This window comes from Octopus bimaculoides, chromosome 2, assembly GCF_001194135.2.
Source record: "Octopus bimaculoides isolate UCB-OBI-ISO-001 chromosome 2, ASM119413v2, whole genome shotgun sequence".
Taxonomy (NCBI): domain Eukaryota; kingdom Metazoa; phylum Mollusca; class Cephalopoda; order Octopoda; family Octopodidae; genus Octopus; species Octopus bimaculoides.
Window position 1 is genome coordinate 68539527 of NC_068982.1, and position 12326 is coordinate 68551852.

At 34.2% G+C, this 12326-nt stretch overlaps 1 protein-coding gene across 12 annotated transcripts in view; it reads right to left on the reverse strand.

The window, feature by feature from the left end:
- The window catches only part of LOC106879514 (ralBP1-associated Eps domain-containing protein 1), a 138270-nt gene extending 126240 nt beyond the window's left edge, over window positions 1-12030 (reverse strand). For 11 of the 12 annotated variants that reach the window (XM_052978097.1, XM_014929138.2, XM_014929136.2 and 8 more), the window contains exon 1: window positions 11003-11593. In XM_052978097.1, the coding sequence (XP_052834057.1) occupies window positions 11003-11152 (150 nt within the window). In that variant the 5' untranslated portion in view covers window positions 11153-11593. Of the gene's footprint in view, window positions 1-11002; window positions 11594-11905 lie in introns of those variants that run through there. The other variant, XM_052978091.1, reaches the window with a different exon arrangement.
- Window positions 12031-12326: the final 296 nt, after the last annotated feature.

Here is a 12326-nt window from a genome sequence, read left to right on the forward strand (position 1 = left end):
AAAAAAAAAAAAAAAAAAAAAAAACCGTTAATATAAAAAGTATTTTGTACTTCCTATACTAAATGACTAAGTGAAAGAAAGATCAGATGACATTTCAGCCATCTGGAGACAAGATACTATTGAGCTTACTGCTACAGCATTTGACAAATTCATCTTCATTCATTAGTCATTCAAACATGATACATACCAAAAATTGTTGCTAAATTGGTCCAACCTAAAGAAATAAAGCAACAGGGAGCCAATATAATTCACTTTGCAATCACCAAAATTAGGTAAACAAATCATGGTGCTTAGCAAACTTTTAAAAGAATTTACAAAGAAACAGTGATGTCTCCATAAAAAGTAGTTTTGTCACAAGTAAATCTTTACAATAGATATTCACAAACTAGATTTTGCAAAAAATCTACAAAAGTGTACACTGACAAAACTGAATTCATAAAACAAGCATATCAGAACTCAACTAAACTGCCATGATACAGCCCACACAAACATCAGAATACAGCCACCAAAACTGTCCCAAGTTCATGATACTGTAGTCTGATTTACTGAATTTCACAGTTCAAATATAATCAGCTAGCTCCATGATATAGGCCAGCTTAGAGTGAACTGAGGCTACTCAACAACAATCAATGTTAATGTTTTATATTTCTCATATTTTAATTCTTTTTAGTTTTGTGCTAATATCTGGGTCACTCAAATCTATTATTTTAGAATTTTATGTCCTAGATAGATTAGTTTCACATGAAGTGAAGATTAAACAAAAGAATATATCAATAAATCAATTATTGATATCAACAACCATATTATATCAGTTGATGCATAACAAAACACGATTTAAGCTCTGGATGAAAAGTGATGATCAAATAAGAATTGAAAAAATAATTTAGAAAAGTAGGACAAAAAAAAAGAAAAAAAAGATTAACATCAAATTTCAGACTGAAGGATGTGAAAGTTCTAGAGCACAAACACAAATGTCATAAGCTCAAACCTTGCAACGAGGATTGCATTGCAAACTTCAGAGAATAAAACCACTCCTGCCCTTTTGTGGTTGGCAGTAGGTATTAGAAAACTTTAAGGTCACTCAAGTAGCTAATAGCAGGAGTAGGCATCTGTGGTTCTCTGAAGTAGATATGTTCTACTGTCTAGTGGTGGACATGGAGCAAGTAATAGCAATAATGGATAGCCTGTGACGAAGATATAAATTTAGAGGATTTTCAACTTCCATTGATAACAAAAGGTTTTTTCATTGTATGAAGGCAGGGTGGTGTAAAAATATAATGTCTCTGATGGGAACATGAACAGTGAATTAAGTGTTATACAATAGTAAAGAATTTATCAGTGCAATGAGTTGGATCTGCAATGTTAACTCTTGAAAAAGATTGAACACAAGTAATTTGAGAATGTATTTGTATGTGTGTGTGTCTATGTCTTTGACATCATGCAACAGTTGTAAATGGGTGTCACAGTTACACAAGCAGTATTATTCATTTCCAATCTTCCATGAAAATATCTTTGGTCATGGTAAAATATTACTATTGGAAACAAGTGAGCATTAGCCAACAGGAAAGGCATACAGCCATATAAAACCTGCCATGATATATTTCATCTAATTCATGCAAGCATAGAAAAGCAAATGCTAAAATGATTGGTGACATTGACAACAAGGCATCATAAAGTATAGGCCAAATGTATGTAAGATATCATATGATAATCTAACTGGCTGAATTGTCATCATCATTTAACATGTTTTCCATGCTAGCATGAGTTGGACAGTTTCACAAGAGCTGGTAAGCCAGAGGACTGTGCTAAGCTCTATGGAATATATTTATAGTAGAAGCAGACCAAGGAATATTAGAGAAATAATTAAGGCCCAAGAACACAGAGCCTCATAATGAAGATGACAGGAGGAGATAAAGATACATGAGGTGATGCTTAATTTCAAACCTATCTCACAATGCTATTATGAAATAGCAGATTTTTGAACTACTGCTATTAAGGATATTGGGAATACTAAAGATGATTACAGCAACAACAAAACAACACCCCCTCCTATCTAATTAGAATAAGTAATTAATGCAGGGGTGATTAAAACTCTTTGATTCTAGACTTTATACATCTAAAACTCTCCCACTCCATTTATATGATCCAACAAGTATAGACCAGCCGATTATATTTTTAAAGGCATTTTCATATTAATTAGTCTCATTTACAGCAACCCAAAAATCATAATCAATGACAGTTCTAACTACATGAATATTTTCTAACAGTTTTAATTATAATGAAAAAAAAAAAATGCAAAAATATTTGACCAAACAATGATAAAAGAAGCAAAGAAAAAAGTTTCTTTTATGGAAATTGCAATCATTTTTCAACAATAACAATGACTTCATGTTTCCATAAATGTATCATGTCTGCACTTAAATCTATCAGAATACAAAAGATAACTAGTGGGGGAATCAATAACACAAATAAAGTAACCACATTGTTACTTTATCCAATCTATTCAATTGAGATTAACCAATGCAGCAAAACCCAATTGTTAGCAACTGTTGAACCAAATCTCTACCACTATTTATGTTAATATGTTACCCCACTAATAATTTATCCATCTTAATTAAATCAGGACTGTATTAAAAACAAAATTAAAAAGAAAAGAAAACTACTTTGGTTTAACATATGATGGTTAAGAGTAAAATGGCTGAGTGAATAAGGCTTTAGGTTACCAGCTTCTGGGTCATCATTGTTATCTGCATCATTTTAACAGGCACTGTTCTATGCTTGCACAGAGCAGACAGAACTTGTTAAGGCAGGTTTTCTATGGCTAGATGCTCTTCTACCACCAACCCTCACCCATTTCCAAGCAAGGTAATATTTGCTCCCCCATCTCTGAACATTTTTTCAGAGAAGATTGGATATTAAGTGACACCATTTGTACAACAATGATGTTCATTTATAAGTATTGCATGATGTCAAGACATGGAGAGAAACACACACACACACACAAAATATATACACAAGATGAGCTTCTTTTAATTTTTATCAACCAATTCTACTCACAAGCTTTGGTCAAGCCAAGGCTATAAGTAGAAGACACTTGTCCAAGGTACCACACAGTGAATCCAAGACCATGTGGTTGGGAAGTGACCATAACCACATGGCTACATCAGTACCAGTCCCTAAGTTCATATCCACTAAATTTTTTCACTGAACCACAACACATTCTACGTGCCTCAATTCACTGAGCTGTGGTGTTAGAAAACTGTCATTAACTCTTTAGCATTCAAACTGGCCATATCCAGCCTAAATATTCTACTTGTATTATGTTCAGACCAGATAGAGCTGGCTTCTCACATGTACCATTCTAAAAATAAACAATTACATCATAAATATCTTGAAGCTACAAGATAATGAATACTAGCTTTAAAACAATGCGACTAAATAAGCATTACATTTGACAAAGTAATCTGAATGCTAAAGGGTTAATGAATGTTACCTGCAATACACCAGTGTCTTATCTATGAGATTAACCTTTCATCTCCAAAATATATCAGAATCTGAAACCAGATAATGATTCTATGAATATTTGTGAATCATGGAGATATTTATTATTCAATTATTATCAAATAAGTGGATGTGATGTAGAAAAAAAAATGGAAGAATGCTATGAATGCTTTAACATAGTGTCTACTTTTTTTTTTTAATCAGCTTTTGAAAAATGTGATTTCATCATGAACAATGTGTATACCATGTATATCATCAGATAGCATTCACTTTGCCATGTTCACTTGGTTTGGATGGGATTTATTGAGAGAGATTTTCTATAGTCAAATGCCTTTACTGCCACCAATACTCACTTGTATTCAAGCAAAGTAATATTTCCCATGACCAGACATGCTTTTCACAGAAGGCTGGAAATTAACAATATTGCTTGTATAACAGTGATCTTTGTTTACAACCATTACATGATGTTAAGACAAGGATATTTTATTTTGGTTGAATCAGTCTCTTGCTATTCTGAGTTTTGCTTATTTATGAGTGCACAAGCTGCACCCACAGATGAAGCTCAGAGTAGCAAGAAATTGATTTAAACCAAATAAAATATTAATCTTTACTGTAGTATCAAATACTCTTCTTTTCCAACACTAAATCAGCACTAAACATGCAAACACACACAGAGAGGCTTCTTTCAGATTATGTTTACCAAATCTGCCCACAGGACTCAGGGTTATAGTAGAAACCACTTGCTCAAGGTACTGTTCAGTAGGACCAAACCTGAGACCACATGGTTGAGAAGCTTATTCAAAAAATTGATTCTAAATATTTAAAGTGTTATTCACTTGTTACTTATGCCACATTCTGAGGTGTCTCACACCTACCAAAACATTACCAAGTCCCACTCACACACAGCTTGAGAAATACTGCCTTAACTAACCCTTTAGCATTCAGATGATTCTGTCAAATGTAATGTTCATTTATTCATATTATTTTGAATTAATCATGCATTATATCATAGCAATGAGATTTCAGTGATGTGATTGTTTACTGTTAGAATGACATTGTAAGGCAGTGAGAGAGGTCTGATCTGGCCAGTTAGAGTATTTGAGCCAGATATGGTCAGTTTAAATACTAAAGGGTTAAGGTAATTATTATTAACTTTCTACCTTCTGATTACAATTCCTAGCAAGGTTACCTTTACCTTTTATTTGAGTGCAATATAGTATATAAGGTTTATTCTAGGTTGGACCAATCAGCCATATGTCTCAGGTATAGTGGCTTTGCAATACAAGATAAGAAACATTTTCAAATGTATAAAAAGAATAAGTACAGAGCAGTCTTATTCTATTGGGAAGTCAAGACATGAAAAGTTGTGGAATTTCAAATCCACCCAACCCATGCTAGCATGGAAAGCAAATGTTAAATTAATGATGGCACAGGTGTGGTTAAGTTTGCTTCCCAATGACATGGTTTCAGGTTCAGTCCTAGAGCATGGCACCTTGGGCAAATGTTTCCAATAGCCCCAGGCTAACCAAAGCCTTGTGAGTAAATTTGGTAGATAGAAACTGAAAGAAGCCCATTGGCGTATGAGTGGCTGTGTGGTAAGTAGCTTGCTTACCAACCACATGGTTCTGGGTTCGGTTCCACTTCGTGGCACCTTGGGCAAGTGTCTTCTACTATAGCCTCAGGTCGACCAAAGCCTTGTGAGTGGATTTGGTAGACGGAAACTGAAAGAAGCTCATCGTATATATGTGTACATATATATGTGTGTGTGTGTGTGTGTGTGTGTCTGTCTCTCTGTCCCCCCAACATCACTTGACAACCAATGTTGGTGCATTTACATCTCCACAACATAGTGGTTCGGCAAAAGAGACCGATAGAATAAGTACTAGGCTTACAAAGAATAAGTCCTGGGGTCGATTTGCTCAACTAAAGGCAGTGCTCCAGCATGGCCACAGTCAAATCACTGAAACAAATAAAAGAGTATATATGTATATGTGTGTATGTTTGTGTCTTATCTTGATATCATGTGAGAGTTGTAAATGAGTGTTACTGTAATACAAGTATGGTAATTCATTTCCAATATTCTGTGGAAGCATATATAACCATGGGGGAATTTTACTTTGCTTGGAAACAAGTGAGGGCTGGCAACAGGAAGAGCATCTGTGGCCAAAGAAAATCTGCCTCAATAATCTCCATCTGAGCCATGCATGCATGGAAAAGTGGATATTAAAACAATGATGATGATATCTACTCAGCCATATCATTGCTATTTTCTTATGGCCTAATGTGATAAGAGGAGGCGCAATGGCCCAGTGGTTAGGGCAGCAGACTCACGGTTTCGATTCCCAGACCGGGCATGATGAGTGTTTATTGAGCGAAAACACCTAAAGCTCCATGAGGCTCCGGCAGGGGATGGTGGCGAACCCTGCTGTACTCTTTCACCACAACTTTCTCTCACTCTTATTCCTGTTTCTGTTGTGCCTGTAATTCAAAGGGCCAGCCTTGTCACACTGTGTCACGCTGAATATCTCCGAGAACTACATTAAGGGTACACGTGTCTGTGGAGTGCTCAGCCACTTGCACGTTAATTTCACACGCAGGCTGTTCTGTTGATCGGATCAACTGGAACCCTCGACGTTGTAAGCGACGGAGTGCCAACAACAAATGTGATAAGAATTGAGAAGGGGATTTCAGCTGTCAACCAAATAGAAATATTTTAATAAAAACAATACAATATTTTAATGGAAGTTGAGTAACAGTGTGAAAGGGAGGAAAAAAAAACACATTGTTTTGCAGTAACTAAGTCACTATGAACCAGACTAATTAGTTTCAATACTGACATTAACGTTATTTAATGCAGGGACCATTAAAAGACTAACTACAAATAAGTGCAGTGAGAAAAAGAACGAAAAAAAATTAACTTCAGACAGGTTTTAGCCTTATTTTGACCTCCTTGGTAAAGTATAGCTTTCATCATACATGCTGGAGCAGTGAGAGAAAAAAAATTATATGTATATTTATTAGTAGTTAATTTGTTTCACTCTTTTTATGCTCCATGTTTTAACCATGTTAACACTTATGTTTGTTTTTCATGCAAATGGCATTTAAGAATCCTTAGTTTCAAATTTACATGTATTTTTTTGCTGTTTCAACTTTAAAAAACTGTCTATACAATGCAATATTTCAGAAGACTTATTCTTAAAAGAAAATACTTTCAATGTTAAAACTATGGTTAAACCAAGGACAATACTTAGAAATATAAACAGGTGTCTAAGTTTACAAGAAAAAGTTTCACTTATTTCTATTAATGTACATACACACAAAAGAATGAATTACAGTTCCATGAAATAATAAATGGTTTCTTAGATTATCATAAAGTCTCAGATGATTCAGAGGAGACTGAAATCTGAATATGGCAGCATTTATTTATTTCCAGGGTAAGGACAGAGTTTGAAGTAAAAATCTTTCACAAGCATAATTATTTCTTTATGTAAGCACAAGGCTTCAAATTAGACAAAGGACAAATGAGGCTGTATCATAAATTCGTATCCCAAAAGCCAGAAAATGGCTTTCACAATCTTCTACAAAGCTCAAAGAACAATCCACACTTGAATACTGGTTACATATCGGGGATGACACAGCTAAGATAGATACATAAACACCCTAGACTACATAAAAAGTCACTCACATCCAATTGGCAAAGTTTCACTCACTGAAATGCTACAACCACCAGTTATTCCTTCTGCTTGCTCTCTTCCAAGGTTACTACAATAACTCCTGCTCCTCTGATCCTACATACAACTTTCCAACCAACCCACTCTCAACTCGTCATACCTACTGTGCCTCCTAACTCAAACCTCTTTACTAAAGATTTTTCTCCAATCCTTTCTCCCTTGGATTTCAGCAAATCTTGCTGAAATTCCTTCTTTGACTATATTTTCCCCAAAGAAAAAACAATCATCAGAATCTCAAACTGATCGTCCACTCGGTCAACTCTAGGGTCTGCAAAAGCCATGAAAACTGCCCTCCTTGAACTAAATAAAAAATATGTGAAACTAGATAAAATGAGATCTAAGAGAAAGGAACAAAAATATTTTTTCTGACATTAGCACAATGTAAGAATTGATTCAGACAACTGCAAGTATATTATTGTATTATTGTTGGATGGGATGGGAGGAGTCATCATTTGATCCACACTACAGGGATAAAGGGCAAATTTGGCCTTTCATTGTGACTCATCAAAATTTGCATGGCGCACTAATGTGTCTTGTTATTCCATAGCCATGATAATGACTATTATAATACTTTTGTCGGTGACAGATTAACTACACACACATACAAAAAACTAATATTGTTACACTGACATATTAAGATAGTTAAAAAAAAAAATCAGTCTTCTTTTGAGCAGACAGAATACAATGTACATTTCAGAAAGAGGAAATGGGGTGTGACAGTAAGTCTTTCCCCGATTAGCGACGTAAATAAAGTGAAATAGCAACTGTAGCAAACAAACAAGACTAGCTTACCAACTTAAGTTTCACATCGCTTGCATGATACAATCAAAAGGTGTATTATATAAAAGACGTATTCTGTAGCACAAATGAAGCGCTTTCAGGAATATCTCTTACAGTAATTTACTCGTGTATAAGTCGCACTAATTTATCTTTTTTAACTTAAAAAAAATGGAATGCGACTTATACACGAGGAAAAGCTATAAAGCATTGAGGGGAGGTGGTGCACCAAGATTTTAGACTAAATTACGAGTGTGACTTAGACACAGTAAATACTGTAGATATTTGGAAACAATCATCCGATAGCAAGCCATGGTTCAGGTACAAGTGTGATAGATTTTCAGGACTGAACAAACAGCAGCCGTTCAGATCCCACTGAAACTATTTGTGCTTTTATGCTATTAAGAACCTAGTTAGAAGGGTTGGCACAAGATCAATTTCTATATTTGATTGAATTCAACAACACAGAGGAAACTGAGCATTTGAACTCAAACACGAAGTAAGAGTCAGTACTCTCTTAACTCATCCATCCTTCTTAAATACGATTATCAAATTATGTTTGTACAAATGAAACAACGCGCTTGAGGGGGTGAAACCAACGAGAAAGCGTTTACGTGACAGTAAGATCTGCCAAATTTAGCAGACAAATCTCCCTCAAATAGCACCCAATATTTTAAAGAAGATATTGGACAATGTTATTGATACATAACACAAAAAGATGGGACGGCTTCGATCATAGGTGTACTTGACGGGAGTTGACTTGGGGCAAAATATATCAATAACGAGCCCAAGAGATTTTACGTAGTCGCCCGGCCTACAAGAAATAACAGCCAAATGTCCTTACCTCTCACACTCCACCGACTCAAGAACATTTTAGATAATGTATTCCTACACACCCATAAAAAAAGACGAGATGTCACAGCTGAACTACCTTCATTATGAGTTAACTTCTCTAGAAAAAAAAATATATATATACGTACGCACGCACACATACTTGTCGCTGAAATATATTCTCTTTGAGAAGTTCAATATATTCGAGTAACGATAATGCTATCGTATGCACGAATTTATTTATTAGAAAAATTGAGATGATAACGCATCTTAATGCACACACAACCCTATAATCAGATGTGTGCTTCAATTGCTCTGTAATGTAATGCGTGCTTGTAGGCCCAAAATAACATAGATGCAGTTTAAATGGTTTAAAACCGAATAGCATGATTGGACGTATAAAATGCCATTTAGCACAGGAGGTTATATCTACATGTATGAGTGCGTTATATACACACACACACACACACACAAAGACCGATGTTGCCTAGCAGAACGAAACTTCGAAGTCGCTCACCACTCTTCTTGCAAAAGTGTATGTACTCAACAAAAAGTACCGAGTAATTCTTCAGTTTAATGTAAAATTGTTATGATAACTAGATATAAAAACAAACATTGCTCTCCTCACACACGCACACACATATATATATATATATATATGTTCCATTATTGGTGCGATCAACATAAAAAGCACTCGAAAATACACGACACGCTTGTCCGACCATTGTATTATCAGAGGCAATGAAACTAATAAGTTGCATTTAAATCCTCTGTACGTGGATGGATGGAGGGATGGATTTAGCCACAAGACCAAAACGAGAACAAGAATATGTGAAAGTGGTGTAAATTATGTCAATGAGTATCAAGTGTCAAATGGAAAAAGAAAAAAACATTGCTGATGGCCGTAGCAAAAAGGACAAATGTTTGTCCATTTATCTATAGAACATGAAAAAAAAAAAAAAACAACACTGGCATAATAATAAATAATGATATGAAAAGCAACCGAGCAGAGATGGTGTGAGCTAAAGAAAAATAAACTGATGGGGCTGTAGCAGTGATGTGTGATTCAGTGTAATTGTAGTGTATTGATGTTTGCGACTAATTTACTAATCGCGGTGTTTCTTTGAAAGCAATGCTGCTACCTTTTGTTATTTTAGTGGATGATGTAGTTTATGTAAAGTGTGTACGTCACTTCGACTGTAAACTAGACTCTGTCAAGAGAATTATCATTTCTTGAGATTATATAGATGTAAAGCACGAATATATTTATAGACATGCACATGAATTTATATCTATACATACACAAATTTATATATAGAAGATATATACACACGTGAAATAATACAAATACACACTCGAATTTATATATAGATGTATATATACACGCAGGCATATATATATGTATATATGCACAAAAATCAATTATGGGGAACGGCAGGTTTCTTTCTGTTTTTTGCACTAATGATAGAAGGGAGTGTGACAGGAAGTAACATTAGGAAGTATTTTAAACGGAGAAAAAATCTGGTGTAGTTGAGGAAGGAAAGGGGGGGGGATAATAATTACCAGGAAAGGATACACTGCACTGTTACAAATTATGTGTTATATATATATATATATATATATATATATGACACGTATGTTTATGCGTGTGTGTGTAAGAGAGCGAATAAGACATGTAAATAAATGGCTTGAGGTAAGGTATTCCTAATTGAAAAATACAATGAAATAACGATTGTCAGGTGATAGATAAGACGATAACATTCATAGCTTGGAAGAATATTATAAAATAGCCTTTTGTAGCCAGGAATATTGGAATTAGTCAATAGAAAAAGTTGTAGAATCGTAACGAAACATTTATCCTTCATGGCAAGGAAAAAACAACGATAGCTGAGTAAATTATACAAGAGATTGTAACAAATCGACAGGAATTTTCAAACAAGTTAATGTCTCTGGTATTGTAGATGAAGATTGTCAAAAAGAATAGTGTTTAGATAATGAAAATAAAGCGGATAAAAATAGTGGAGGCTTCTTTACATTCTTTGAAGTGACAATTTGGAAGCAAAAAAGATGCACACATCGAAAGAAGTGAACGTGCTTCAAAATAAAGACACCATAAGGGAAAGTATGATTAGATCAAGTTAAGGTTTAATATATGTTCTTACCTGTTGGAGAACTTCTTGGTTAAGTCCTGACAACCTAAACAAATCCAATGCTTTGGAGCCGGTTACTCTTCCAGACCCTTCGACATCGCAGTTCTGGAAAAGTTCACCGTAATATCTCTGTTCTTGCTCACACAGCTTTAAACCTTCCATTGTTGAATCTAGAAAAGGAGGACAGATTCTCCGTATTTATTCCGGTGCTGAAACAGTAATGGTCCGGTTGACAAATAATACAACTTGGTGTCCAACATATAAAACGATTAATTCTAAAACAGATAGCAATGACTAGCTGACAGCAGTTAGTTATAAGATAAGCGAATTATGTTCATGTCAATATGCTATATCATGTCTTATCACATTAATAAACATATGACAGCAGATTTCGAAACTATCTGTACAGATGGACAATGTCGGTAGCTAGTCATGACTTTTACAGTGAAGTGTAAAGGCGGCCGAAACACGAGAGGTGGCTTACTGAAGAAATATTCACTACAGGCCGCACCATCTTGAATAGGAAACTACCCGGATGATGTGCCCCGACATGACGCACTACCATCCGAGCTTCCTCGCCTGGTTCTTTCGACAAATTTATCTCGAGAAAAATAAATAAAGAAGTGAATAAAAAATAATAACCCATCAAATAAATGTTTTTATTAAATATAATTTAAAAAACTATCATTTGAATTCTTAAAATCTTTGAAGTAGAATTATTTAATTTTTATTTAGTTTCTTTTTAAAAGTTGTAAAGCCATATTTAATAATAATCGAATATTTATAACAAAATTAATTTTTCTGCGGATATATTTTTAATAAAACGAGCTAATCTTTGAGAACTATTTAATTATATTACAGAAAAATAAAAACATCCGTAAGAATTCACTAAATAAATGAAATAAAATACTTTACCTCGATGTTTAGATATAGGTATATATTAATCATAATAGGTTTCACTGAAAAAGCTAACTTTTGATATTTTAATTTATTTTTGTTTTACATCAAAATCATAGCTAAACTTCCATTTAGAATTAATTGAAACTGTCTCATTAAGATGAATTACCTTATTAATATAAGTATTTACACATGGTGTTTATTTGGTAATTAAATTATATATTTTCTTTGAATTTTCGATTTTTTAAAATTTTCGAACTTCATGTTGAATACTGAAGTTACACATTGAAAATAAAACATTCGCCACTAGCTCATCATGTCAACTAATGTGCGTTCCCTGACATTTTAGTTAAACATTTCGTTAAAATGTTAAGTTTTCTTAAATTTTACTTCTTAAGCGAAAATATTCAGTATTTTTAACAAAAAGGTACTTTAAGTT